General features: G+C 38.6%; 4 protein-coding genes, 1 non-coding gene and 1 pseudogene across 11 annotated transcripts; 4 read left to right on the top strand and 2 right to left on the bottom strand.

The window, feature by feature from the left end:
- Positions 1-2,167: 2,167 nt before the first annotated feature.
- On the bottom strand, positions 2,168-6,033 carry LOC140799069 (ABSCISIC ACID-INSENSITIVE 5-like protein 2). The gene is made up of 4 exons (XM_073153205.1): positions 5,862-6,033; positions 4,462-5,425; positions 4,207-4,278; positions 2,168-2,611 (listed from the first exon to the last, which is right to left on the bottom strand). Exons 2-4 carry the CDS (start codon positions 5,290-5,292, stop codon positions 2,531-2,533), a joined length of 984 nt encoding a protein of 327 aa, XP_073009306.1. The 5' UTR covers positions 5,293-5,425; positions 5,862-6,033; the 3' UTR covers positions 2,168-2,530.
- A 1,476-nt stretch (positions 6,034-7,509) lies between these two features.
- On the top strand, positions 7,510-7,582 carry TRNAA-UGC (transfer RNA alanine (anticodon UGC)). The gene has a single exon. It is a non-coding gene; the product is annotated as a tRNA-Ala (tRNA).
- LOC140798938 (uncharacterized) lies at positions 7,564-12,819 on the top strand (annotated as a pseudogene).
- A 214-nt stretch (positions 12,820-13,033) lies between these two features.
- LOC140798936 (vacuolar protein sorting-associated protein 36) lies at positions 13,034-16,856 on the bottom strand. 2 transcript variants are annotated; one of them, XM_073153028.1, is made up of 8 exons: positions 16,202-16,856; positions 15,353-15,553; positions 14,984-15,077; positions 14,820-14,877; positions 14,554-14,623; positions 14,091-14,226; positions 13,868-13,952; positions 13,034-13,437 (listed from the first exon to the last, which is right to left on the bottom strand). In XM_073153028.1, the coding sequence occupies exons 1-8, from the start codon at positions 16,787-16,789 to the stop codon at positions 13,380-13,382; spliced, it is 1,290 nt and encodes a 429-aa protein (XP_073009129.1). In that variant the 5' UTR covers positions 16,790-16,856; the 3' UTR covers positions 13,034-13,379. The 2 variants fall into 2 exon arrangements, with proteins under 2 accessions (XP_073009129.1, XP_073009130.1); XM_073153029.1 differs by lacking the exons at positions 14,554-14,623; positions 14,820-14,877; positions 14,984-15,077 and having other exon boundaries at positions 16,202-16,850.
- A 1,980-nt stretch (positions 16,857-18,836) lies between these two features.
- LOC140798726 (probable ADP-ribosylation factor GTPase-activating protein AGD14) lies at positions 18,837-23,646 on the top strand. Of its 3 annotated transcripts, none has more exons than XR_012110900.1 (13): positions 18,837-19,223; positions 19,318-19,379; positions 19,645-19,732; positions 19,818-19,879; positions 19,980-20,076; positions 20,225-20,668; positions 20,784-21,341; positions 21,737-21,877; positions 21,954-22,201; positions 22,273-22,350; positions 22,816-22,945; positions 23,027-23,072; positions 23,145-23,646. XR_012110900.1 is itself a non-coding variant. In XM_073152745.1 (13 exons), the coding sequence occupies exons 1-13, from the start codon at positions 19,128-19,130 to the stop codon at positions 23,197-23,199; spliced, it is 1,878 nt and encodes a 625-aa protein (XP_073008846.1). In that variant the 5' UTR covers positions 18,837-19,127; the 3' UTR covers positions 23,200-23,646. The 3 variants fall into 3 exon arrangements, 2 of the variants coding, with proteins under 2 accessions (XP_073008846.1, XP_073008845.1); XM_073152745.1 differs by having other exon boundaries at positions 20,225-20,572; positions 21,954-22,070; XM_073152744.1 differs by having other exon boundaries at positions 21,954-22,070.
- A 487-nt stretch (positions 23,647-24,133) lies between these two features.
- Positions 24,134-27,426, top strand: LOC140798727 (uncharacterized). Of its 4 annotated transcripts, none has more exons than XM_073152747.1 (8): positions 24,134-24,481; positions 24,592-25,266; positions 25,395-25,513; positions 25,594-25,706; positions 25,920-25,992; positions 26,214-26,304; positions 26,374-26,436; positions 26,580-27,426. In XM_073152747.1, exons 1-8 carry the CDS (start codon positions 24,410-24,412, stop codon positions 27,237-27,239), a joined length of 1,866 nt encoding a protein of 621 aa, XP_073008848.1. In that variant the 5' UTR covers positions 24,134-24,409; the 3' UTR covers positions 27,240-27,426. The 4 variants fall into 4 exon arrangements, with proteins under 4 accessions (XP_073008848.1, XP_073008850.1, XP_073008849.1 ...); XM_073152749.1 differs by having other exon boundaries at positions 24,174-24,481; positions 26,607-27,426; XM_073152748.1 differs by having other exon boundaries at positions 24,174-24,481; positions 25,395-25,523; positions 25,601-25,706; positions 26,607-27,426.
- The last annotated feature ends 310 nt before the right edge of the window (positions 27,427-27,736 follow it).

The raw sequence follows: 27,736 nt of genomic DNA, 5'->3' as shown, positions 1-27,736 counted from the left end.
ACCAAAAACATTAACCTAAAACAAAATAATATTTGCCGTTACTGAAATAACGGCAATGCACTTTCTTCTCAACAGTAAAAACGGCAAGTCGGCAATGCACTTTTTAACCTAGCTTTGACTTTTGAGGATAAAACCGCTACCAGTTTTATTGTACAGCATTTAATGCTGGAATTAAGCTTCTTGGTTTCTTTTGTATTCTTTTAACGATTTTTTATTAAAAAATTCTTTCAATGAGGAAAAAAATTATTTAGTTACGATATTAACAGTATTAAACTCGCCAGTTTTTATATTATATTTTCAAACTTTTTTATTTTACCTACTTAATCCTAATAAAATAAAAATACACTACCATATCCTAGAAAGCAAAGAAAATATGTAACATTTTTAATTTTGTTAAGGTACGTATTCAAATTTAATAAAAAATAATATATAAATTATACGCAAAATATACTTGGTTAAAATATATATACTTTTAATAAGGACTAAATGATCTAAAGAACCTAAGTTTACTATTCAAAAAATTAAAAAGTCTAAAATTATCTATATAAATTAGGTTCTTTTTACAAATCGACCAATTTCAATCTATGAAATTTTATTAGAATCATCTATATTGTATTTTACCATATGGATATGGATGTTGATCATTTGACCTGCAGTATTTTGGTTTTAATGAGTTGCAATTATTTTGAGTTAAATATTTAGTCACTTTTTTTATTTTAACTTAGCTTGAGGATAAAAATCAGTCTTATGGTGCGGCATTTAATATTAGGTTTTCTTTGTATTTTTTTTCAATCTGTCGGTAAAAAGATCTATTTTTTTTTTCTTCACATCTATTTCTATCCGAGCTCTCTTTTTCTCTTTACTTATTTCTAATACTCCATTTTTTTTTTCCTAGGAGGAAAAGAAATATAATCTATAAACGACAAGAAATTGTTAGATATGCACCAACATCATCGATAAGAGATACATACATAACAAACTTAATTCTCATCGTTGGATGCCCACGATCGATGCATTAAAAGGCTTTTCTAATTTTGCATTGGGCCACACTAGTGTTGGCCCAGCCTATGCAAAGTAAGGTGAGCACCTCTAGACAAACAATAGAATCTACAATCTCCAGCTTTCAATCCAAGTGGGTATCCTTGTCACATAGAAACTGGATAACTTCCTGGAAACCTCCTATCTCTAACTTCTTCCCCAGTACATACATTAGGATGTTGATGTCTGAAGAGCCCTAGCTCAAGTTCAAGCTCATTCATCCAAAACAGCCACCATCCTTTCTGCGCTGATGTGTCGCTACTCTAACCGCCAAACAATCGGAGCCCGTTCGGTCCTCCAATGAGATCAAAACATGTCATCCTGTCAGGTTACCTTGCACTAAATTTTTGACTAGTCTTAAAGGAAGCATCAGGGTGCTCTCAGTAGGGGTGGCATGGAACTCATGAGTCTTTAAATTGTAAATTCCTACTAGTAACCCTTTGCTCTTCACTTCCTCAAACATTATCCTCTCCCATGAATCATCATCTTCTCAACTCCATTACTCTCATGCTCATCCCTATCAAGTCCATGTCTCAAAGGCTCATGCATGGCTTTCTTGCTTCATCTTTCAGTAGAGCCCTTGCCAACTGCTTTGAGCTAGGTGAGGAGGTGGAGTGTGCCATTTGTCTAGGTATGATTCGCCGTCGGGACAAGGCTCGAGATCTCAAATGCCAGCATATCTTTCACAAGTTTTGTTTAGCTAGATGGTTGATGCATCAGGGAAGAACTTGTCCACTATGCCGCGAGTATCTATACATAGATGAGGAAGAGGAAGAGGATGAATTCGAAGCTGCAGTTCGCATCATCCATGGCGCAGGAGATTGCATTGTCTTCTCTCCTTTCATTGACGTTGATCTTGAGTTTAATCTTCGCAATGCATGGTGGATTAGGTGAGGCTAGAGAGTTTCAGTGATGAATGAAGCTTAGAACTGCTTGCCTTTTTTTTTTTTTTTCCTTTTTCATTCACTGAGATGTAAGAAGATCTTTGCAGTAGCTTACCCTGCTCATGTCAAATGATGTTGCAACACTCTTTGTGCTTATGTCTAACAGACCTAATATTGCTGCCTGTAATGTATCAGAGTGAATATTTAAAACTTAACACTGGTCTGTAAGAAATGGCACACAAAAATTGGATATGAATGTGGAAGAAAATAATTTCAGCTCTCGGACAAGAATTTATACATCTGCTACAGCATGTCAGTTGACCTAATATGGAGTCTCCACTTAGCCTTGGGAAGTATTAATACAAAGAAGCTTAGCAACCAGGAGATAACACCACAATGGAGAACTTCAAATTTGTGCCAGTAGATTTACAATGGAGCAAAGACTCGGTATAAAGCAAGCAACAGCACTGGCAGAGCATCGGCCCCTTGCAATCTCAGAATAGCAAGAGTAGGACACCGACAACACCCCAGAGCTCCTGAAACATTCTAATGCAAGAAGCAAAAGCTACATCAACCCACGGATTCTACAAAATTTAATATGAACATTGTCAGAAGGGGGCGGAACTTGTTCTTCGAAGTTGATACTTTGGTTCCTGAGGAGGTGCGGAGCATAGTAGCTTGTCCAACTCCTGCAACCAGCACTTATCTCTTTAATTGCAGGACACAAGTAGTAGGAAAACTATCAGGATTGTAGCAGCATGTAACAAGCTTTAGGGTATTAAAAACTAAAATTGATCTTCATGGACAGTGATTGGATGCGTCTTAATAACTGAGAAAGAAATAATTTGAAGACCAATTGAAAAATAATAATCTACTGAATAGAAGTGCTATGAATCACAAATCAGGTGGCTAGATGGATTGAAGCATTTACTAAGCGATGCATGTCATATAGTGAATTAATAACTTAACAGTCAGAATTTAGATTATCTATGAACTGGAAATTTGTGGACTGCCATGGGTACCAGAGTCAAGTTTCACAATTGTATACTCCAGATTTCTACTTGATCTTTTATTGTCAATTACTATCGTGGCCTTCTGTGCCGTCATGTTTACAAGATCTGATATTGTCAATTCTCAGTTGTAAAACAAGCAGTACATTAAAATAAAATAAAAAACAAAATTACTATTTCTGGTATATATATCTGCTCTTTACTAATCTATAATATGCTTTCAACAGAAACACACTACTGTCAGAACTACTGAAATTCCAAATTTACCAAAATTAGAGAGCTCTAGCTAACTATTAGAGAGTACTTTGTACATTTACGCATACAATGGTACAAGAATATATACATGCCAACAAATACATATATATGAGTGTCCATGCACAAAGATACATATCATCTTCCTACCTAGACATGCATAATGTAAATGAAATTGAGATAAATGAAAGATATCTAAAATTAATCAAATAGGTTTGTGTATAGAACATTACACACTTCTGCAACAGAAAATTAGGCATCTAAAACTCCTTGTATCATAGAAATTGAGAAATCAATGGTAAAATTTAGTGGACTCAATTACATAGAGTATAACCTGACTTACATTTGCTCCCACTATAATAAAGTGGAAATGTTAAGTGATTGCAAATGAGATTGCTCACCGATGTTAAATATAGCAACATGTGAGTTACATTTGTTCCCACTAGAATAAGAAGCAAATTGAGTGAGATGAGATTGCTCATTGGTGTTAAACTGGGAAGAGTCCTAAACAATGATGTCAAATCATTAGGATAATGAGAGAGAGGCATTAGAATATGAGATATCGAGACCTAAGCTTTTATCTCCTAGTGGCTAACAGAAACACCATGTGTTGGTGGAGACTAAATGTTTGATAAAGTATCTGAATGCAATAAGGTTGACTCATGGCTGCACAAGGCAATAAGGTTAAGGATTACACTTCTGGAGGCAATTTACTAATAGGCTGCTTCTGACTTGTCAAACAGTAGCTGAGACATTCCAGTTGACTCGTATGAAAATGATTCAGAAAGCATGAGCACAAGCTGCTGAATCTAACTGCCAAAGAGAAAGAAAATGGAAGTTGTTTATCCAATTATTAAGTTCATATATTACTTTTGTCCATTTTGAAAAGAGAACCAACAGGGCACCATAAGGCCAAACTATCTGTTAATAATCAATATCAGGCGGTGAGAAAAAGGGGCATTTCCACCAACATCAAACTAGACAGATAAAAATAAAATTTAAAAAAAAAACTGAAAGCTTACCTTCTGTTTCTTCAGCTTCTCATTCTCTTCTTCCAAACGAGAGACCTTGTTTTCAAGCTCATTGGTGTAGGCCTGTCATGATTATGTACACCTTGATAAATAATGACATCTCAACGAAGTTTGATATAATGAGGACTATGTGCTCATTTCTGTAAGTCTAATATAACAATGCATGTCTCCATTATATCAAAGAAGAACAATTAGGCTAACGGTAAATTTGACAAGCTCTAAGAAGTAGACAAAAGGGATCTCCACCTGCTTCCTTGCTCTTGAACGGGCAGCAGACTCCCTATTCTTGATCATCCTCTTCTGCCTCCTCTCAACCATGTCCCCTGAGGCCGCTCGTTTACGACCAGGTGTTTGAGGATCAGAAAGTGCTCCCAGTGTTGGGGATGACATGCTCATCTGAGCCTCAGGGTAAACAGCATCCATGATAGAACCGCCTACACATAACTGGTGAGGGACTGATCTGCTGGGTATATAAGCACCCATCATGCTCTGCTGCCCTTGCTGCTGTGGATCCATAGGTGCCATCTGCTGATACTGCTGGAACCAATTTGTCCCTTGTGCAAAATCCTGTGCTGCCACCACTGGGTCACTGCTTCCAACCAGACCGATGTTGCCAATTAGGCCATCGTCCTTAATACAGCCCTCGACAACCACTCCAGCTTTCACTAAGAAATCCTCGAGTGTCATCTCCCCAAGAGTTGCCTGCCTCTCCCGGCCCAAACTTCGCTCATCTTCGCCCTTCGGATGCCCCTGCTGGATGTCTCTCCAAACCTCATCGACCGTCTTCTTGCTCAATGCTCGTGGCATCGTTATACTCCCCTGGCGCTGGAGGCCTGAGCCAGATGCATATTGACCAGAGGCAGTATCCACGTCCACTGCAATTGGTTGGTTTACTTCTGCTGGTAATACACTCTTTAGGAGTTCATCTAAATTCATGCTGTGCAAAGGTTCGCCCAAGTGATTCTCAACCTCATTGAGAGTAAGACTGTAGACAGATCCTTGCCTGGCCAAGTTCCCAACCTGTGGTTGCTCCCCGCCGCCACCGCCACTTCCCGGTGCCGTTGTATGAATCCCCATTAAACAATTTCACCCAATTAAAGCAATCAGGACCCCCCAATCCCACATGCAAAAGTTTAAGAACCCTAGATTTCAATCTTCCTCTTTCTAACTAGCTACCTGATCAAATCAAGCACATACTGCATTTTCAACCCTGCAAAATAAAAGGTCACAATTTATACCATCTCTTTTTGCATCAAAAGGACTTAACCTATTCCATGAAAGATTCCCACAAACAAAAAAGTTAGAAAATGATTTGGAAAAACAAAAACTCACCTAAAAAGCTAATTCAGACAAAACCCCATCTACAACTAAGTCTTAAACGATCTAAAATCGGCCAAACCGACCCATTTCCTGTTAAGGAAAGCCCGAACCTAAAAACTCCAAACACATGAAACGATCGACGCACATCCTACAAAAAGGAATACAAAAGCCTCAATCCAACAAAACCCATTGATCAACTCGTGAGCATTCCACCCCCTACGATGATCCCCATGGAAAAAGAACCTTATTTGTACCATCCTCAGATCTTCTCCAATCACCCAACAAACAAACAAGCAAAACACGCCAAATTGCCAAATTCACTTTACCATCATCTCGAACGGGGCCGCGAAGCCCACCACGCATCTCGCTCCACTGCTTCGATCGGTTGAGGAATCCCGAGACTTAGGCAGTTAGGAGAGCAACGCCGCGAGAGAGAGAGAACCCAATAGCTTGGCGGCCGAGAAAGGAAAAATATTTGATCTCGGCGATGGTTGTGATGTCGGCAATAGTTACTTAGGAAAGGATACGACCTCCTCGAGTGATGGGCCCACTGAGATGGACATTTCTTTTTGTCTTGCATAAAAAGAAATTAAAAGAAAAAGAAAAAGAAAAGTTAGTGATAGGTATTTATTTCATATGACAAGGGCAAATTTGTAATATCAAGAAATATAATATGTATTTTAATTGGAGAGAATATAATATAATTCATTTCCTATATTATCCTTATATATATATATATATATATATATATATATATATATACTAAAAATTACATCGGCTCATAAGAAAACTTCCCATCTCATTTACATCGATAAATTTTAAAAATCATAAGTTAATGTAGTAATGTTGCTAGTGATATTGTCTATGCTTCATTAGTTCCTTTGACAATGTTGACCAGTAGAATATTATTGGATTCAATCCGGATTTTACAAATTTATTTATTTTAAAATAAAATTCTACAATATTGTCGTAAGTAGTTTTAGCGACGAAAGATGAGCGTCATTAGCCTATCGTACTATAAAGCTCGCTTCTCTTATCTCACTCCAACTAATAAATAAGTTGTATGTGTTTACTTTAAATCACCCAGGAGGTAATGCTACGTTATCTATTATCTGAAATGCAACACTCGCATCTTTCTATACATTATTAAAGCTATGATGACAATTTTAAACTTGTTATATAGGCATCCTAGTCACCAACAAATAAAAATATGCCAATGAACTCCATTTGATGAGCTGCTTAGATTTAGCCTAATTAGGTTTAGTTTGATTTTGGTTAATAATCATGTTTTGCTTAAATTAAATATCAGCTTAATTATGAGTTATTTATGCATAATTTTCTATTTCAGCTCAAAATTTTAGATATAAGTAAATTATGGTCCATGTATATATATGCATCTAAATACATTTTTAAATGCATGTAATATTAGCTTCTTAATTACACCTTCTACTCCAACACTTCTGGCACATTTGTTATCTTAGAAAAGTCCTTTTTTTACTACCTTTAGATTAAGGTACTGTTTATGATAATTAACAACATAATAAAGCTGGCTGAGATCATGATTGTGACCACTTAATTTGCATTAAGGACAAATGCTTTACTCTATTGGCCAATAGATGCCTCTCAACTTACCACTTCCATGACTAACTTTATTAATTAACATTATCCCATCCCACATATAATAATTCCACTTTACTTCATTGTCATCTCATAAAACAAACTTCCTCAAAACTTCTTGTTAAAGAAAGGCCAAGAGATGATTGCAGTGATTGTTGCTTAGTTGCTAAGGACCACTAACAACACTCCATCTTAATTAATCTCTAATTAATGGAGGGACCAATATGGGGTCCTTATAAAAGCTATTTTCCTGGTTGCTGGTTACCCAGTAGTTGAGTTCTACTAGCCCATAAGATTATAGCAGAGCGAGAGTTAATCTATATTTAATTTTTATAGTCTATGATTCTAACTGCAACTGGGGATGTAGCTCAAATGGTAGAGCGCTCGCTTTGCATGCGAGAGGTACAGGGTTCGATCCCCTGCATCTCCAATTTTTTTTAAATATATATTTATTTCTGAGGTTGCATTTGGTTTGCATCCTTCCCAACTTCTCCCTCTTATTGCTCGATTTCGTTAGAGAAATGGCTACATTCGGCATAGGAATCGGGATTCAAGAGAGAGAGCAAAGAAGGCGGCTTTCTTCGTTTTCTAGAACTTATCCCTACTGGTAAGGTTTCTAGTCATTTTCGGCATTGTGGTTTAGTGATATTGATCTGTTTGGTCCGTCCTACACATGTTTGATTAAATGGCTAGCTCAACATCGTACCGTATGTCTTGGCTCAATATTATTGGAGATAATTATGCATTCATTCTGGAAGTCTGTTCTTCCAGTTATTCTATCTTTTAGAATCATACACTGCATGGAATGGCAGAATTCTTTCAGTTTTCTAGTTTTTGCCTTATAAATGACATATTAGGAGAGCAAGCCATAATAAACACTTCTCACCTCCCATTAGTGAAGCTTATCTATTAATAGCCGGATAGAATTACACGTCTTGTCAATTCAAACTTCAGATGAAATAATCTCTGTGATAAGAGTAATGTTTCAAAAGTACCGAGTGCTATTCTGTCTCTAGTTATGCATATGAAGACATAACAGTTATATGTACTTCAATGTTATATATTACACTGTTGCATTTTCTATGGCTTAGTTCCTATCAAATGTGTACCATATCTTATCCATATATATATATATATATATACTATGTAGTGAATGCAGTATTGTACCACAAACAAGTCAATAACATAATATTGCTCTATGCAATCATCTTTGTAAAATTTGGACTAGCCCACCGTTGGAAGCTATATGTAATCCTGATCTTTAAATGAATTTGACCTATGGACTTTCTTTAAGAAAAAAAATTCGTAATATTCATTCTGCAAATTCGAATAAGATTTCAATCATTATGGATTAGCTATTCAGATTGATGCATGTTGTTGGTGCAGTGTAAACTTTCTTAGATTTTGTCTGGGGTTAACTGAAACTGTTTATTCAACATACATGACATGGTCAGAATTTTCCTGTTCCTGTTATCCTTGGGGGGAGGAGGGGGGCTTCTCTCATTTCACATCATAATACAGTTGAAACTGAGAATTTTACTACCTTAATAATTGTTCTTGTCTCCTTTCTTCTTTCTAAATTTATAACTAAGTATCTGTAAGCATATCTTCCTTCTTCTAATTTTCTTTTTCCCCTAATGCAATGTTGTTGTGTTTCAGGAAACTTAAAACAAACCTCTTTTGATCATGAATGTAGTTGGATAGAAGAGTTGTTATCATTCAAGTTATTTACAAGAAGATAAAGGCATAGTAGATAGGAAGCAGGCTACCTACCAGCCCACATACTCTTCCGAAACTCATGCTAACTTGTGGCCTTGGAATTTGAATGGGTAAAGGAAGCAGCTATATCCAATAAACAAGGTAACTTCTCTTAAATTCTGAGTTGTTTCTTTCTTTTATTTGTTTAGCATTGAATCAGTCATCCTACATAGTGAAGCCATTGGAGTTACTAAAATTCAACATGCATGGGTCTTTGAACATAGCTTCAATTGGCGTATTGCTTGTTCTTGGAAGGGGGAGACTGAGACAACTAGAACTTCCCAGCTAAAAGTTCAAAGCCTCCTATCCAGCTTTGTCTGCCGCCCTACTTTTGTTACAAATATTCACAAAATATTTCATTAAACTTGACTTCTCCTGTCCTATTTATTGCTCACCTTCCTAGTTATGCATGACTTGGTCTACATTTTGTTTCACTACTTTGTCTTTATTGAATTTTTTCAAATCAACCAATAGTTTATGGAGAAGGATATTTACATCGCAAAATTTTTTTTTGTTCAAATGATAAATCATTGGAAAGATGAACAGATCATTGGGAATTGGTTGTCCTTAGATCTAACATAAGAGATTCTTCAGATCAAATAAGAGTTCATTTGGCTCCTGTATCATTGATACTTAGGCGTTAACCTTGAGGCCATCTTGGGAATATGTTTCCTACTGCTCTGCAGTGGTTTTAGCCTTTAGGAGTTCAAACCAAGGATTGAATCAGTTAAAGAGAAACGCATACTTTATTTAAACCTCTCTGAGAGAGAGAGAGAGAGAGAGAGAGAGAGAGAGAGAGAGAGAGAGAGAGAGAGAGAGAGAGCTCAAAGCAGAGGAGAGTGCAATAGTGTGCTGAGGAGACCTGGGGGGCAGTTAGGTGTCATTGGTAGCATGGCAAAGCAAAGCCAAGTGTTGAGAGGCCTCACACTTGCATCCAAGGGTAACTCCCTTAGCCACTTGGCCAAAACTGACCACCCTACTAACCCTGGTTTAAACCCCCATCCTACCAAACTAAAGCACTGCCCACTGACTTGTAACTTGTAACCTGTAACCATTAAATCACCCTAACCGTGGTTAATTCTATAATAACTCCCCCCACAAAAGGCTGTGAATCTTAACAAACCCCCATTGTTCTATCTCCTATTCTCTCTCTCTCTCTTTCTTGGGGTCTCATGGGTCTTCCTCTATAAAGCTTCCTCCTTTGGTAAACCAGCATTAGTACTACCCAACACCATTAGTGGCAGACACATAGGAAATCCCCTTCATTTCTTGAAACACTGACCCAGATGAAGAAATCTCCCCCAACTCCTCAGTCCCCTTGCTCTCCCTCTACCTCCTCCTCCTCCTCCTCCACCTCTTCCACACAGTCCTCCAAGAAAGCTCCTAAAACACTCAAATCCCTCAACCCTGGCAATGCCAATGGCAATGGGAAGAGGAGCTCCATCTACAGAGGAGTAACCAGGTGAGTCTAGCTCCAAATCCTGGAAGAAAGCATGGATCTTCTCTTAATTCCAGATGGGTCCTTGTTCAATTTGGTGTTTGAGTTGCTAACTCTGGATGCATGTCACCAGGCATAGATGCACAGGGAGGTATGAGGCTCACCTGTGGGACAAACATTGCTGGAATCCCATCCAGAAAAAGAAAGGCAGGCAAGGTAAGCAAGCTAGTCTGGGAGACCCAACTCCAATCCAATCTCAAACTAATAAAATAGTCTAGTTGTGTTTTGTTTATTTGTGGGCTTGATTCAATTCTTTAGAGCTGACATTCTGTTTTTTATTTGTTTCTTTCATCCTTTTCTTTTCCTCTTGGGATTTGTCTGGTGATCTGCATGTGTGTGACTGGTGATCTCCATATAGTTTATCTGGGTAAGTCACAAGCCCTCATCTGGAAAAAGAAAAAAAGGCTATCACTTTTGGGTGCTCCTATGATTTTCTCCCCCACTCCATTTCCATTATGTTTATATCCTTATTAGCAAGAACAGAAAAGGAAACCAAATTTATTTTGTTAGTATTTGATTGATATTTAGGGGCTTATGACAGTGAGGAGGCTGCAGCTCACACCTATGATCTTGCAGCTCTCAAGTATTGGGGTAAAGAAACCATTCTTAATTTCCCTGTAAGTTTGATACTTACTAACTTATTATTCTTTATTTCATGTCATCTATATTATTGGATCAAGAAAGTAAATTTATTAGTATTCTTTATTTTAAAAAAAAGTTGGAGAAATATGCAAAGGAGTATGAGGAGATGCAGAGCATGTCAAAGGAGGAGTATTTGGCTTCACTCAGGCGCAGGAGCAGTGGCTTCTCAAGAGGAGTCTCGAAGTACAGAGGAGTTGCCAGGTCATCATCCATATCTATCTTTTACTACCAGCACCTCCAAAATAACATTTAATTCCTTTATGGGTGGCATCTTTGTGACATTTTTATTTTTTTGGCAGCTTAGCTTGACCCACATTGTTGGAAATTTAATTTTAATTTTTAATTTTTAATTTTTTAATTTTTGCAGGCATCACCATAATGGGAGGTGGGAGGCAAGGATTGGAAGAGTATTTGGCAACAAATACCTCTACTTAGGAACCTTCAGTATAAACCTCACCCTTAAATCTCATATTAATACCTTTATAGATTAATTATGCATTTTATTTTTTATTTTTCTGGTAAATAATAAGTGCATGGTTGGCGTCCATGTACTGCACGTGACGTGCACGTGCATTCCGTTCTCCTTAAATGAGCACCACGTGGACGCGGGTCCACCCACCTTTTGCTCCGGTTTCCGTGCACCTCATTCTCACGTGCACGACCACATCCCTCTTTTTTTTTAAAAAAAATATTAAATTAAAACAATATTAAATCGTCCCGTCTGGCTCGGGGCGTGAGATCTCGTCTCCTTTGACCATTACCCAGGTGGACCAGATCTTCTGTCACCGCGGATGCAGGGAATCCGCTACATCCATGACAATTGCCATCCATTCACGGCTCATGCCAAGTGTCCCTTAATCGTGTATCTTGATCTCTCTTTATAGGTACACAGGAGGAGGCCGCCCAAGCCTATGACTTGGCTGCCATAGAATACAGAGGAGCCAGCGCAGTGACAAACTTTGACATCAGCTGCTACTTGAAGTGCCCACAGCCACTCTCCCAGGCCCAGTTACAGCCACCATCGGAGCTACAACAATGCCCGTTGGACGAGCCCAAGTGCGACTCGATGGAGATCGGGGACCGGGTTACTGTCGACGATGACGAAGCCGGTATCGGGGAGATTCCGTGGAATCTTTGCATGGATCATGGCTTTGACGAGTACCATGTCGGCGATGTCGGTGTCGGTCGGTCGGACGATCTGCGCGGTTTGTTCGACAGTGTTAGCTTTGAGGATGACATTGAGTGTCTGTTTGAAGGGTCTGAGATAGTTGAAGGTAATGAAGGTGGTAATGGTGGTGGAAGTAGCAGCAGGGTTAAGGAATGTTCTTTGGTAGGGCAGGTGGGCATTGCAGCAGAGGAGGGAGTTATGAAGGGGGAGGCAGTATCCTACCCTCCTCCAGTTATTAGTATCTGCTCATAAGTTTTTCTGACTAGCTTTTAGTTGGGCAGCTTCAGCGTTTGTGGTGTTTTGAGGAAATTATGTCAATTACCATAGTGAGAGAAGGACTAGGTTCTTGAGTGAAGATAGTTGGTAGCTTATTAGTAATCTGGTCATGGGTTTTACTTTTACGACTTCCTCCATTCCTGGGTTTTGTTGTCCGAGAGGAAAAGGGTGCTAACTTGACAATTGAGCTTGTTCTTCTATCTTATCTTTGAGTTTAAGGTTAGTGTTTGAGATAGACATTGATATTTTGCTAATGTTCAGCTTTTAACTCTGTAGATTTCCAAAGCTACTTTCTGCTAATCTTAAGTTAAATCTCTTTTTTTTTTCCTGACGGGAGCTTTTCGTTGTTCTTTTTCACTCTCTTTTATACTACTTTTTCTCGCAATAAAACTTTTGCAAAGCTGCTTACTATTTTGTTTTAACTTGAAAAAAGATAATTGGAGTATAACCCTACCAATAAATAACCCCTTTAAGAAAGAAGGTAACAGATCCTTTATAGCCTCTGCCTGCGGGAATTTATTGTAGTTGGGCATTTAACATAAGGTAAATCATCTGAGAGACCATTAACATTATTAATTAACCCTTTTGAAATAGACATCACCATTAAATTACAATGATTGAATCACAACCCAAGGAGGAGTGAAGCAGACACTTTTTAACACCAAACTACGGATACAACAATGAAGATCTTATGATAAATAGTGTCCTTATGCTATCCACCAAGCAAAATCATGCCAGCGCACCTACCCCTCGCTTTAGTGTGGAATCATTTATGCAGCCAAAAAGTTACTCCAGAACAGCTCTTTGAAGTTTTGAGTTACCGCATTCACTTGGTAATTCTGATAATCTCTTCAACTGGGAGAACCAAAATGGATCCTACCCGCTTTACCCAGATACAGTTGTAGCAGAGATCCAGGCATGAAAGAGTCCAGGAGTTTTACACCTGAAAATTAGCTGTCAATCATGATAGGCACTATATAGTACATATTAGCGGTAAATATAGACCCATAGATTAAAGAACATAGATAGCCAACAGATACAAGGGATCCATGACAGGTAGGAAATCACAATAATTAACTGAAGTTTGCGACTTCTCAAAATACTGAGGTAAACAAGATCAAAAAAAGTTAAAGATCTCTAATGATGCCATTGCAACAGTAAGAGTTGCTCTGTTTTCTCATGAATTGTTTCTAGGAATTAGATATAACGTAATGGATCTTTAGAAAACAAAAGACATTGATTCATGGGACTGAAAGATAACAAGTGACCTACAGAATAATAAACACTAGAACATTAAAAGGTAGATTACATCTCACACAGGAACACCCATATGCCAAAATAAGATTGTACAAATTCAATGTGGATATACTTACGAGTAAATATTATCCGGATCAATTTCTTTGAACAAGTTAATGTAAAACCGAAAGCCGTCGGCACTAACATCTCTGCAAAGAAGGCCTGTGAAAATACTAATGTTAGTCATAACCTTAGTACAATTTAAGGTCAACTGAATGCAGCATAGTCAGAATCATTCGAGCAATTCGCGTTGCTAAGTTTTCACAATTTTAAATCTTGAGTAGGGCATTTTAATTTTACCTTTGCTTTCGGCAGTTAGAAGGTGCTCCTTCGCTAAAGCTGGTGCAATTCCTAATGTAAATGCAGCATCACTGGGGCTAACTCCTTTTCGAAGGGCATCAGGCTTTTGAGCAAGGGATGTAATTCTCGAGAAGACCTATGTAAGATGGAACTTTTCAATCTAAAACAGGTGATCCAAGAAAGCAACAAAAAATAGATACATGTCAAATGGATAAAGTAATTTCTCCGGTTGCAGGGTCTTTTTTGTTTTTTTTCTTTTTCCATATTATCATAGTAGCACAAATAAGAAACAACTAAAAGAGAGCTTTTCGGCCAGAAGCAGTATTTCAATATCGGCAGAAAAGAGCGGTAAGAAGAAATATAGCAAATTATATCTGTAACCCAAGGATAGTTAAATCAGTGTAAGCTCTGCTATCAGAATTATTGGATATGAAGGAAGGATCATATCCATAACCCAAAGTACCTCATCATCACTGTGTGCCTTGTTCTGAATCACCTTGACTCCACTGTCAAACTCTCTGAGCATAACTTGTCTGTTTATGATAAATTAATACCTATAAGTAGAACTCGAAGATGATTGCAAGAAAAAGGACACTCTCATAAAACAAGCATAATGAGCAGCAACTTAGACATGACGCCGTAAAAGGTCCACATCTTTCTTAATTTGAAGCCATTTATACAAAATAAATATTAGAACCTGGAAGGGATTGAAAGTTCTGTGGTGCATACACATCAAATTTCTCCCAAAGGGCACAGGCTTGCAAAAGATCCTCTGGTGAGATCAACTCTAAAATGGACATCCAGAGGGAAATAAATTATTAAGAAGCTGAAACTGAAAGAAGAGGAAAAGATCATATATTCATATGCACACAAACACATATGAATATATATACCTGTCCCTCTTGCACGGTTGAAGAGACAGTACACCTCTACTAGTGACATCATTCCGCCTGCTTTCTCAAGAGGTGGTTTGACAAAATCTGCCAGCTAGAAGTAGTAGAATATAAATTGAATTTAATAACCATGTGTACATAATCATCTGGCTTCTCTTTTCATGTTATAGTAGGAAATGTGACAGGTGATAAAACTGAAAGCCAGCAGAAAGGAAAAATAACCAATGCTTTCCAAAACTTCCATTTGTCTGAAGTTTCTCAAAACTGGCGTAAATGAAGTACGCACAAAAGAAGGGAAAAGACTCATAAATGAATGGAACAATCTATGCAAAAAGAAGGGACAAAACATCCTCATCTGCTTGCTGATACCTGGCGGGATAATTGTTGATGATATAGAGCGCCAGCGGACTCTTTTGTAACTGGTGATGCAATACCAACGCTCAATAGCCAATCCTGCATGTCCTGCTTAGAACCCATCTCTTCATCATTAGAATTTGTCTGAGCAGTCAAACTTGATAACAGCTTCAGCCTCATTTTCTCAGCCAGCTGCACCATCTCCTTAGCTTTACCCTTCACAAGATCGATACCTTAGTGCTTTTAGAACATGGAGGAATTTATAATTCACTCAAGTTTGTGAAATCTTTTTCAGCTCATCATGGATGAAGCTTTAAGTGCACGGAGAGTAAATAACATATATAAGAGTCCAAGGCTAATCATTATGCATTATGTTGCCTGCAGGAACTATTTCATGAAACCAAAAGGATTAACCAATGCTACGAGACTTGCAGTTGGTGAGTTAACCATAAAAGAAATCTCATCTGCTTTCTGTAATCAGTTAGGATAGGTAGAAAATTTTGGCACAACTAAAACAAAATATGCATAATCTCAAGGACCCATTAAAACGAAAGCCCACAAAGATTTCTTCGTATCACATGGTACCCGAATGAGCAGTAACAGCTTAATGATATTGATCGAAACTTTCTCCTCAGAATGCTATTGATCGAATCCTATCATAAGAAAATTGAAAACGAAGAGAGCAGAAAGATTTGAAGCAGCTTAAAATCAATGTTTTGAGACGCAAAATGTCATCTTCTACATACGAAGACAGTAACAAATAGCTACAAAATCCATAATTTCAAAGAGAAAAGACTAATTTCCCCTGAAAAAACAAATTAAATCAAGAACAATAAAGAAAGAAAAGGAATTCGAGTAACAAACCATTAGGGCATTTAAATCCTGGAACGCGTCCTGCAAGCTCTTATCGGTGTTCTCCCACATCTCCTGCTCCTTCCTCAAAATCCCGGACACCCCGACCACCGGCATTCTCACCCTCACCTCTGCCTCCCTCCTCGCGTCACTCCTGTCTTCCTTCTCCTCCTCCCTCTCCCACGCCCTCTCCCTCATCACCTCCACCAACTTCCCATGAAAGACATCCGGATCCGTCTTCCCCCGCAGCACGAAGGTCACTAGCTCCGATCTTCCACCAAGGGAAATCTGGAGGCGAACGCGAGGCGTGGCGAAGAGGTGTCTGATCGATTTCTTCGGGGGGTAGGCGTGGACGACGGCGGCTAGGGGGATTGCGTGTGCGGACGAGGAGGTATTGTAGATCCAGACGAGGCGGTGCGAGGTGAGGACGAGGAGGCCGGAGAGGAGGGATGGGAGGCTAGAATTTTCTTCCGTGTCGAGGTCGACGGATGGGAGGAGATATCGCTCGACCTCGCCAGGGAGGAAGATCGGGCGGCCGGAGGCGGTGAGGGGGACAGTGGGAAGCCAGTGTGCGACGGCGGAGGAGGAGGCGGCGGCCATGGAGAAGGGGGGAAGAGAAGATGGAGGTGGGGGTTCGTTCGGGGGGGAAGACGAAGTGTTGAGCGAATTGCCCGACTGGAAGAAGACTTCCGGAAGCGAATTGCGGGTTCGCAGGGGTGAAGCATCCGTACCCGCATCCGTTATCTGATATCCAAATATTTTAAAAGAATAATTTCACGCAGAACCCTGAACTATTGTTCATTTCTACCTACACCCTTTCTTTTCAAATACTGCGGGTATACAAGTGGATTGAGAAGTTGTCTTAAAATAGATTTATCTACAATTTAAAATCACAATGGTAATTTTGCGAGATTTTCTTTTCTTTTTTCTTTTTTTCATTTTTGGGTCATTCATCTGTTTGATTTAGGAGGTTGGTCAGAGAGGGAGAGATACGAGGGATGAGATCATCTCAATGATGAATGGATATTTTTTATTATTATTTTAACTTATCGAACAGTTGAAATATGTGGTTGATATTTATTAATGTATATAATAATTTGGATGTTGGTGCACATAAATCTGTTATGAATCGGTTTGTTCCAATTCGTAGCGGTTCTACACAGAATTTGAGATTCGTGAAAGGCACGAATTCTTAGGTATATGATGGAGGTGATGATAAAGTGAATGTTGAGTAGTTAATTGAGGTGGCTCAACAATAGATGATGGTGGTGATAGTTTGCGGATATAATAGATGGTTGAAAGCTATAATTGGCTTATAACTGTGGTAAAAATTATACGGGAGGTAAAGATGGTTAAGATAAAGAGACAAAGGGGGAGAAGTAAGCCTACCTTACGGGACTAGGGGATTGGCGGTAGGGAGAGATAAAAAGCTAGATGAGATTGTACCAATGGAAGACGTTGGTTGTTGGTTGGTGAAGAGCGAAGAGTGAGATGTAGAGGCTAACGGCCTAGTTGAGAGGGATGTTAGAGCAAAAGCCAATTAATTTTTCATTCCAAGCTGCTTAAATTACAAACTATAATGCCCTATTTATAAAGATTAAATTAAAAAGTCTAAAACAAATTTAATTAAACTATTCTTCTTTATCTTCTCGAATTAACCCTTAATTTTACCGAAGATAGATTCTAAATCTAAATAAATCAATAAAAAAGTTGTAGATATGGAGGTTGGCCATCTTATCCAATTAGTTTGATATTATTTTGATATTTGTAGAATATTATGTCAACATTTTCTTGAAAATGCGTAGAACTAGATTTAACTAATTAAATAAAATCTTAATATAATAAAACTTTGACTAAATCACATAAGAATAATAAATAAGATAACTATACTTTATCTATGAAGCCCAATGTCTTTTGAGGTGATCCGATCTAGTCTGAATCGCATCAAAATCATAGAAATCTTTCAACCCCTGCTTAATGGAAAACTTAAAATGAATATTTTAAAATTTTAACTCGTTTTCTTCTAAACTAAAAGTAAAAAAGTTCATAAAAACCTAAAATTTATTGTGTGACCCAATTGTTTTTTTTTTTTAACTCTCTCTCTCTATATATAATAGATAACTAACATAAAAACCTAAAAATTAGTAACAAAATAATAATTCTCACATTATAAATAACAAACCGTCCCCTCACCTCTCATTTCTACTTTTTCTTGCCCAATCTCCTCTCCTTCTTGCTGAGCCCATGCAAACTGGGCCGACCCTATTTAATAAAGTCCCTGCAATGCAATCATACATGTTATTCTTCAAGCTGCCATCTTTACGGTTATGTTTACTGTTATAGCTAAGTATAAAATTTATGCTAAAAGACCCTCAGTATTATGCCTACCAAAACACAACAAAAAAGTCCTTTCATTAACTGTTTTCATGTCTCGCTCCTCTTCCTTTCTCTCTTTTCCGAAATAACCGATAACGTAGGGGGTGATTTGCAAAGAAGCTCGCTCTTAAGAAAATAAAGAAGGCTTTGTTGTCAACTAACCATAACATTTCCCTCCTGAAACCGGTAGCGTGTACCACCTTCCGACAAATTGACGTAATTACCCCTCGCATAACAGCAATGGTAGGACTTAGGAATTTATCGAATCCTTCTCTTTTATTGGCGAAGCGTCACATCGCGCACGTATTGGAACAGAGGGATTTTTTATTCTGTCGTTCGTAATAACAAACCATCAGTTTCGCTCGCGATTGCTCCGCCTCGGCGTCGAAATATATTTCCACGCTTGCTTCCATTTCCTTTTTCCGCTTCCCCGAAACCCTAATCCTCGATCGACAAGTTTTCGTGAACTGGATCGAGACCCGGAGCGAGCAGGGATCGATCTCGGTGGAGTGGTTAGGGTTTCGCAGCTGGGGATTGCTGGCTTGTCGGCGTTTTTGACAAGATGAGCAGTAAGAAGGAGGAGGAGAGGAATGAGAAGATCATCAGAGGCCTCATGAAGCTTCCACCCAATAGAAGATGCTTCAATTGCAATAGCCTGGTAATTTTTGCCACTTGTTATTTGATTCTTCTCTTCATTTTGGTTTATGGTGGTTAGTTTTGATTTAATCATCTATTATGGAATTCTGCAACAGGGTCCGCAGTATGTGTGCACGAATTTCTGGACCTTCGTGTGTATGACATGCGGTGGGATACAGTGAGTAATCGCCATTGCTTGTTTCTGGAAGTAAAGCTTAGAATTACATATAGATGTCAATTGCAGTATAGATATTGGGCTTTGTGGCATCTTGGCTCGCTGCTTTCCTTTCACATTTTGTATTTTGAGATTATGAAGCGCTTCAAATTAAAGAAACCTTTATATATATGTCTCGACATCCTTACGAATGATCAGAAGGTGTTTTTGCATGCTTCTTACGACTTCATGGCTATAATTTGATATAAGGTGTTTCTATGCCATGCAGCCGTGAGTTTACGCACCGGGTTAAGTCAGTGTCTATGGCAAAATTTACCAAGCAGGAAGTTGAGGCCCTTCAGAATGGCGGTAATCAGGTGAAAATAACTGACAACTTGCTCTCCTTCAGCTGATCACTGGGAGTGGTCTATCGTAGTCTCATGTGATAATTACTTGTTGCAGCGTGCAAGAGAGATCTTTTTAAAAGGCTGGGACATACAGCGAATGAGATTGCCCAACAGCAGGTGCAAATTAAAATAAGTTCATTACTTGCACCAGTTAATTCTTAAATTATGTGTTTCAATGCACTGGGATTATTACTTGGTTTCTGTTTTCTGGTTACAGCAATGCTGACAAGATAAGAGAGTTCATCAGAAATGTTTATGTGAATAAGAAGTATGCTGAGGGGGGATCCTTTGAAAAGCCACCCAGAGATATGGAGGTGATCTCTTATTCAGTGTATAATAAATACTATTGTTCATATATATTAGTTTGGATCATAAGAAACATAACTCTTTCTAATTGTATTAATAGAAAGTACTCTCTGTTGGTTGATCTATCCTAACCTAAGGTATTCATATTCTGGTCAGGGCCTAAAGAACAACGATGAAGATGAGCGGAGGGCCAGCTCCTACCATTCTTATTCACAGAGCCCACCATATGATTTTCAATATGAGGACAGGCGCTATGGAAAACAAGCTGGTATGCTTACGCGAAGGACTGGCTCAGAGAGGGTGCTGTATCAGAGCAAGATCTCTAGCTTCCTACATAGTCCAGGTCATCCACGTGAGCAGATACATGAAGATAGATTTGCTAATGAGAGTCCTGGTTCAAGGTTTTCAGATTCCTCAGTTTCTAGCTCAGTTGATCAGTCCAAATATGATGGCCAATCACCAAATTCTCAGGATACAGGATATTACAGTCCTCCTGTACGTCAGGCAAGGGATATATTAGTTGATGATCTTCAGAATAAGACGTTAAAATATTCTGATGCAGCTGTTCGTAGGGATTCAGATGAAATCCAACGGCCGCCGGTTCTGGATCCTCATCTTTTTATACATTTTTCTTGCTAACGCATCTAACTCTTAGGGGAATGAAGCTGTTAAAATTCAACTAGTTAAGCATAACATCCCTTCTTTTTATTTGCAGAGAACTGCATCTTCAGGCAGCCTTGGATCATTTGACAGCAACTCAGTTTCTCGTAAATCAGCTGATTCAGGCAGCCTAGCTGATGTTACCCTGGAGCCTGTACATTATACTGGAATGCAACAGGCAGTGGTAGCTCCATTGCCTCCTTCAGAACAATCGTTTTCTTCATTGCATGAGACAAACCAACCTTTCTTCAATCAAACAGTTGTGCAACAACCAACGAATTCTTATTCATCATTAGATTTGTTTGCTGGCTTCAGCCATCAGCCTTCATCTATGATTCCTCTTGAGCAAAAACCATCAACAACTCCACTTCCAGAAAATAATGGATGGGCTACATTTGACTTACCTGAACATACAGGAGCTGCTTCTGGTGCAAATAAACAATTCCTTGTTGGAAGTACTCCTGCTGACACAGTACCTAGAGGAACTGATGGACTGACATTGCAGATTTCAGTTCAAAATTCTTGGGCCTCAGGACCCATTCCACTAACTGCTAATCAACGGAACTTAGTTGCACATGAAGCTAAGGGATCTATGGATCAAGAGAGCGTGCAGGTAAAGAATCTTATGATGTGGTTGCTTATACTAGTTGGAATAAATTTTTGCAGAGGGCTTCTATTTGTGTTGTTACTAAGGGTTAATTTCTTGTGATTATAGCTGTTGTCATTGCATATTTCTTGTTACAATTAGTCTGGTCTGTAATTATTGTGTGGAAGAAAGTCTACCAACTCTTTAGTTGTCGATTCTGATGGCCAGTCAAGACTTTAAAGCATTAGAGTAGTAGCTGATTTTGGTTTAGTTTGTCGCCCTAGATGAGCTGCATATTATTTACATAGCATGGTGGTGTGAAGGTCCAAAATTACCATGTTGTGAAGCTGCCATAATCTTTTTGAGACTACCAGTGTTACTATTCTAGCACTTCCAGTATCATCGAGGTTATCCTTTTGCAGCACTGGAATGCTTTTGATGACTCTACTGGGAAAGTACATCATGGTTTGCTTGGGAACCTTCCACATAATGACAAACCAGAGATTTCAGTGTGCGAGTTTTCTAGCTATGTCAATCCATATCCTGGACATGAATCTTCAAAGGTGCTGCATTTTTTTTGCGGGTATTTTGTTCATTATATAAAGGAAAATTTGTATTAAATTTTTTATCCTTTCACAGGACCTGGTTAAGGAACGGTTTGAATGGTCCAATCTAGATGATCTAGGTCCTGGACTCAATCTTACATCTGGTCGTATGGCAGGATCAGCATACCCTTCATTTCTTCAACCTATGCCAGTATGTAATATTTATCAGTTTCTTGTGCGTTCATCTTTCCCAGTGCATATTCTAGAAGTGCATAAGTTGTATTGATGAATAGGGGCTGATTAAATTTGGATTGATGTCAGTAGTGGAGGGTGGCTGAATTGGTAAAAGTTTTTGTTGTGGAAATTAGCACATATGTATATGCCTTATTTGCTAATTTATTTATATTTCACAGGGAGTGAGCTCTCAAGTAAGAAAATCAACCAATCCATTTGACATCCCATATGAATCAGATTTGGAAGCCAACACAGTGGTAAGTTTCTATTTAACAAATCTTTTCTAAGACAGTGACAAAAGAATTGATTATGATTCCCATTTGTTTCTCGATATATAGGATATTTTCATGAAACAGATTACCACATGAATCACAAAAGTTGAGTCTGATCACATATGAGTATCAGTCAACATAAAGCAATTCATGAAAGCACTTAATTTATCAATCAGTATAAATGTTGTTGTCCATGTGTGTAACATAGAACAAATAGTTAGTATAGAGCTTCTGCAACTGGATCTTAAGTGGTGGACAAACCCCTTAAACAGTATCTTGAAGAGATTTGACTAGATTAGTTTAATTCTGTTTGAACCGGAAAGTATCTACTTTATACTTCTAGTACGTTGTGCTAATTGATAATTTTTTATATGAGATTATTTAGAATTATCTTTATTGAATTTAATCTTTCGATGTCTTCTTTTGGTTTAATCGATCTTTCTTCTGCAGATCTTGAACATGAGCTCTTTGCAAGCAGCATTGCCAGATCTACAGGTTCCAGCCGCCAACACCAGTAACTTAGCTGAACCATGGTTTCCTCAGAATTCTACCACGACATATATTCCTTCGTTGCATCAGGGTAAATCCACAATTACTATTCCTTGGTGTTTTTTGAGTTCGTCATCTTTCTATCATCAGCTGATCTTTCTTTGCTGTTTAGGAGGGTTGGCTTACATGACAGAACAGGCGTCAGATTCTCAGATGCCGTAAGTTGCTTTAATCTTATCTATCATATGTATGACATTCGTAATTGTGATCTGAAAAAGGTCATTTAACAGGAACTTATCCCATCAAGGTCCTGTTGCATCCTTTGGAGGGAATCCATTTGCATGATTAAGTGTTGATGAAGAGAAAATCTTTGTGTGATTTCATGGTCTCAGGCAGAAAGGAATCATTTGGATAACCCCATCCCCAGTGCCCTGCATTCACTAAGGTCTTCAGGCCCTTTTGTTTGGATGGTATCTCATTCAATCCTTTATCTTCTCGAATGATTTGACTCTACAGAATTTAAAAGATAGGGCGTCAATTTGTTGGAGACAAAACTTCCATGAAACTACAATGGCTTCATATACCAGGCTGTGGTATTATCTGTGCTTCACTGGCTCCATCTCGAGCCATAGACAAGTGAATAGTGTATTTTCTTTCGCCCACCTTTTAGTACCCTCAACTTTCTAGCTAGATTCAAGTGTATCATTGAGAAGTCAAGCTCTTTCTGAAACTAACTCTCAGTGTTGCACAATTCTTTCGTCATAAATGCTGGCCTTTGTAGTGCCTTCATGATGTTTATTGATTTCAAGCTGGTTGGTATTTCTTAGTAGTTTGTTAATATAAAACAATTTCTCCAGTACCCACTTATTAGAACAACTCTGAATTGAATGTCTCTTCTACTGTGATTAGAAGCTATCAAATCAACAAGTAGAAATTCCAGTTAGACATCAAATTTAAGACTTCAGAAAATTTCATGAAGTGTTTTTAGGTCAACAAATTCTTCAGGTGTAGAAAGGGTTGCAAGGATTGGATAGTCCAATTTTCAAGCCTAGAATTTTTACTGATTAACTTGATGCAAGATATTTTCACAATCAGATAGGTATCAATTTTCTTTTTGGAGCTCGTCACTTCCACGAAGAGTCGAATTGATATAGTGGTAAAATTAGAGAAGTTGATTTTAAGAAAATTCTTTTCGCATATTTGCAATTTACCCCTGTCTTTTTAATATTTATAAATCACACCTTATATTTTATAAAATAATTAGGCCCCATAAGTCGGTATCGTATTTGTCGGAATAGCGTATGCGGTCATACAGGGCTGCAGACTTTGCTGCGAAAAGCGAAGAAGAGATCAAGATATTGTTCTTAATATCTAAAACCCTACTCCTTATACCCCCTCTTCTTCGAGCAGAGCTCTCCTCCTCCCCACCCACCTCTGATGCCCGAAACCTTTGCCCAACTCCTTCCTCTTTCCCCTTCCTTGTACTGGAGCTAAGTTTCTCTCTCTCCTCCTTTCTTCTGAGTAGCCGCGATTAGGGAGATATAGAGGGAGAGAGATGCGTCCCTTCTTCCCTTCTGTTCCCAACCAAATCCAGCCCCAAGGAGGCAACGACCCGAATCTCCAACAGGTAAACTTTTCCTGGCCTTGCTCGCCTTCTGGTTATCCTAGTCCAATCAAGTTGACATCTTGGGCTTTCCTCTCTCTTGATATAACGTAACGTTCTTGTGATCGGAGTAGGGAAGGATGATTCCACCACCGCCCGTTGGCCTAAACCCTCAATATCCGGCTCTGCCGATGGGTAATTTCAGTAATCCAAATGCCCATTTGAGCAATTTGGGCGGAACCAACATTGGTATGCTCAATCACCAGCAGTCAATGCCGCCAGTCTTCCCGAACAATGCTAATTACCCATCAATGGCGCAGAGTAATCAATTAGCTGCTCAGAATTTGAATCTAGCCATGGCACTGCAGCTACTCGGGCAGATTCCTAATTTGCAGCAGAGTTTACCTTTATTCCCTGGGCAGTTGCAAAATCTGAACTTGCTTGCTTCTCTGCAAGCGGGTGGACAATTTTTAGGTAATAATCTGGCACAGAACATGAATCAGTACCCAGTTATGCCAAATGGGCAGATGGGCATGAATAACTCGATGATCTCGCATGGCATGCATCACCCTGCAAGTGTTCCAAATATTCGCCCATCTAATCATTGTGCTTCTAACTCGGGCTACGGCGGCAAACCACATATGGCGGTGAGTAATCCAGGAGTAAATTTTAGTGGTAAGACAACTGGTGATGTCAACAACCACGCAATGGGTCAGAGTGCGAATAATGAAGGGCATATTGGTGCCAAGAAATTGCAATCACCTTTTCCTGGGAGCCTGTCACGAAATCAACAGAATGGGGGTAATATGGTAAGGGCATTGTATTTAGTTTTTTAATCATCTATGATCAGCTTGTACTTGTGTTGTTTATGTGGTTCTGACATAATGTTGTCTGTATTATCTCGTAGCATCATTATAGTCTCCTAACTCTGTTACAGGCAAATCATGTTGAGGGCCATGCCGGTGGTATCTCAAATGTTGTCTCTGAAAATTCTTTTAGCAAAAATTTCAGGAGGAACCAAAATGTAGATGGGAAAAGAGGAAACTCACATATGAGGCATATTTCGGTCATATACCTCTTTCGCTTTTTAAGTCTTTTCCTATGTGGTTGCGGGCTTTCTAACTAAATATTTGCAGGTTTCAGAGAAATCAATTTCATCATGAGAAAAGTATGAAGCAGAATTTCAGGCCTTTTACTAAAATGGGCGGAAGAGGTCAAGTAATGCCATTTGCTAAAACTCATGGAAGAGGTTAAGTCCTTTCCGATATAGAGTTAACCATTTAGGATATACTTGTTCCATAATTCCATGAAACAAAACTATGTTTGAAATAGTTTCACCCATAATCATTTCCTGAATTAGCATGTTATTTTTGTTGTCTATGACAGGATGAATTCCATTTTATTGCTCACTTGGATGACATCAGTTTTTATCTTTGTTGTTGCATTTCATGGATTTAATCAGAATGTGATAACTGGAGAGAAGGAAAATCTAACTCATCAAACTCAGCAAGTCCAGCTTCTAGAGAGTGTGTAAGGTATCACTTTCTTTAACGATAATATGTAACAGTGGAAAAAGATCCTGGTTGGCATGTCAGTAAAAAAAAAGGTTTTTGCCATTGCATCTAGATACAGTAAACTCTTTATTTAAAAATCTGTCCCACCTTAACTACACAGTTAACCTTCAATCTTTAATGTCAGCATTCAATTGCATGTTGCTGTAACTTTCAAAATGCTTAATACTTGTATCTTCTTGCAGGCGTGCTCCTATACTCTATGATGAAAATGAAATCAAGAAGTGGCGTGAAGCACGTAGAAAGAACTTCCCAACCAGTGCCAACGTAGAAAAGGTCAAGATCCATCTTATGCATAAAGTTGTTGTGAAACATTCGTGAATGACTGAATAACTTATTTTGCAGAAGTTGACTCGTAACGGGACAAATGGTGAAAATGCTGATGAGGATACTAAATTACGTCGCCAGGTAGGACAATCAATTTTCCCATTCACTTATTTTCTCTTTTATCTTTTATTTCCTTGCTCTGAAAGCATGCAGCTTAGACAGGATAGAGTATTATCACTAGCAGAATTACTTGTTCTTCTGATGGATCAATTAATGTTGTGCAGCAACTGAAAGAAGTTCTATCCAAGCAGGCAGAATTGGGTGTTGAAGTTGCTGAAATACCACCTGATTATCTTTCTGAACCTGAGAACCAACTCCATGGAAAGGGAAATGAAGGAAAAACATTGTTTAGAACTGATCGACCTCCAAACAGGTACAACAATAAGAGGGGTAGGCGTGGGAAAGGCGACTTCCGAGATAAAAGACCAAGGTTAAGAGATGATGCATCCACTGCTCCTGCTGCTCCTAAAATCAAGGAACCTACCCTTCTGGAGAAGCTTCTGAGTGCTGATATTAGGAGAGACAGATTTCGACTTCTGCAAGTTTTCAGGTTCATGCATTTGAATTCTTTCTTCGATCACCAGACAGAGAAGCCTTTGGAGTACCCATCCATCTTAATGAAACAGACAGGACTTGAGGCTACGAATCCCATAGAAAGTGCGAAAGGGGTACATATTGCTGATATCAAGGCCAGTAAGAATGACTTGGCTGATGAAATTGATGAACCAAAAGGTTCAAGCATAATTGATGAAGCAGAAAATAGATCAAGCAAAGATGATTGCGATAGTGCTAGTGAAGCCGAGGTTGATTTCCAGATTATGGGAAAGGAGGAAAATGTCGGAGAGCAATTTGAGAAACCAGAGGAAGGTGAAGTCACTGAATAGAAGGATGATCCAAATCTCTTCCCCTCTGTATAGATTTGCTAATGGACTTATATGTTGCAACCTATAACTCTGATTTAGGTGTTATTTTGAAGTGGAAAAAAATGTTTCTCATGAAAAAGCAAAAGTTACATTGATGGTTATGTGATACCTTGACGCAATCAAATATGAAAGTTTCGCTTTCCTTTTCCTTCTCCTTTTGCTCTCGGATATGTCCACAGTTAAACTACAAATTTTCCGTTCATCAGATTTCTAACTCCCCCCCTCCCCCTTTTTTTTTTCTTTTCTTTTATATCCTTCATTCATTCAAGATCCTTTACGGTCCCACCAGCGAGGATTATTTGATTGGTTGAACATCACAACAACCAAAGCATGGTTGAATTCAATGCCCAACCAAAAATTCTCAAACATCTTCTTAACTCCACCTTCCAAACTTGAAATGTAATAAATGTTGACAGAGTGTTAAATGCCTGCAATTTTAAAAGAAGAACATTATAAAT

The sequence above is a fragment of the Typha latifolia genome, chromosome 12 (assembly GCF_019914945.1).
Source record: "Typha latifolia isolate L0001 chromosome 12, TyphaL0001v2, whole genome shotgun sequence".
Classification (NCBI taxonomy): domain Eukaryota; kingdom Viridiplantae; phylum Streptophyta; class Magnoliopsida; order Poales; family Typhaceae; genus Typha; species Typha latifolia.
This window is presented reverse-complemented; position numbering and strand designations above follow the sequence as displayed.

Bases quoted from the DNA above. Each gene is read 5' to 3' on its own strand.
- LOC140798936 (XM_073153028.1), bottom strand. From the start codon at position 16,789: ATGGCCGCCGCCTCCTCCTCCGCCGTCGCACACTGGCTTCCCACTGTC. The intron at 15,078-15,352 runs GTATCAGCAAGC...TACTACTTCTAG, and splicing joins ATCAACAATTATCCCGCCAG to CTGGCAGATTTTGTCAAACC. The intron at 14,624-14,819 runs GTATGCACCACA...TATCATAAACAG, and splicing joins CTTTGGGAGAAATTTGATGT to ACAAGTTATGCTCAGAGAGT.
- LOC140799069 (XM_073153205.1), bottom strand. From the start codon at position 5,292: ATGGGGATTCATACAACGGCACCGGGAAGTGGCGGTGGCGGCGGGGAG. The intron at 4,279-4,461 runs GTGGAGATCCCT...TAATCATGACAG, and splicing joins GTTCAAGAGCAAGGAAGCAG to GCCTACACCAATGAGCTTGA. The intron at 2,612-4,206 runs GTAAGCTTTCAG...TGCTGGTTGCAG, and splicing joins AGAAGCTGAAGAAACAGAAG to GAGTTGGACAAGCTACTATG.
- LOC140798726 (XM_073152744.1), top strand. From the start codon at position 19,128: ATGAGCAGTAAGAAGGAGGAGGAGAGGAATGAGAAGATCATCAGAGGC. The intron at 21,878-21,953 runs GTGCTGCATTTT...ATCCTTTCACAG, and splicing joins CTGGACATGAATCTTCAAAG to GACCTGGTTAAGGAACGGTT. The intron at 22,351-22,815 runs GTAAGTTTCTAT...TTTCTTCTGCAG, and splicing joins ATTTGGAAGCCAACACAGTG to ATCTTGAACATGAGCTCTTT.
- LOC140798727 (XM_073152746.1), top strand. From the start codon at position 24,410: ATGCGTCCCTTCTTCCCTTCTGTTCCCAACCAAATCCAGCCCCAAGGA. The intron at 24,482-24,591 runs GTAAACTTTTCC...TGATCGGAGTAG, and splicing joins ACGACCCGAATCTCCAACAG to GGAAGGATGATTCCACCACC. The intron at 25,707-25,919 runs GTTAAGTCCTTT...GGATTTAATCAG, and splicing joins TGCTAAAACTCATGGAAGAG to AATGTGATAACTGGAGAGAA.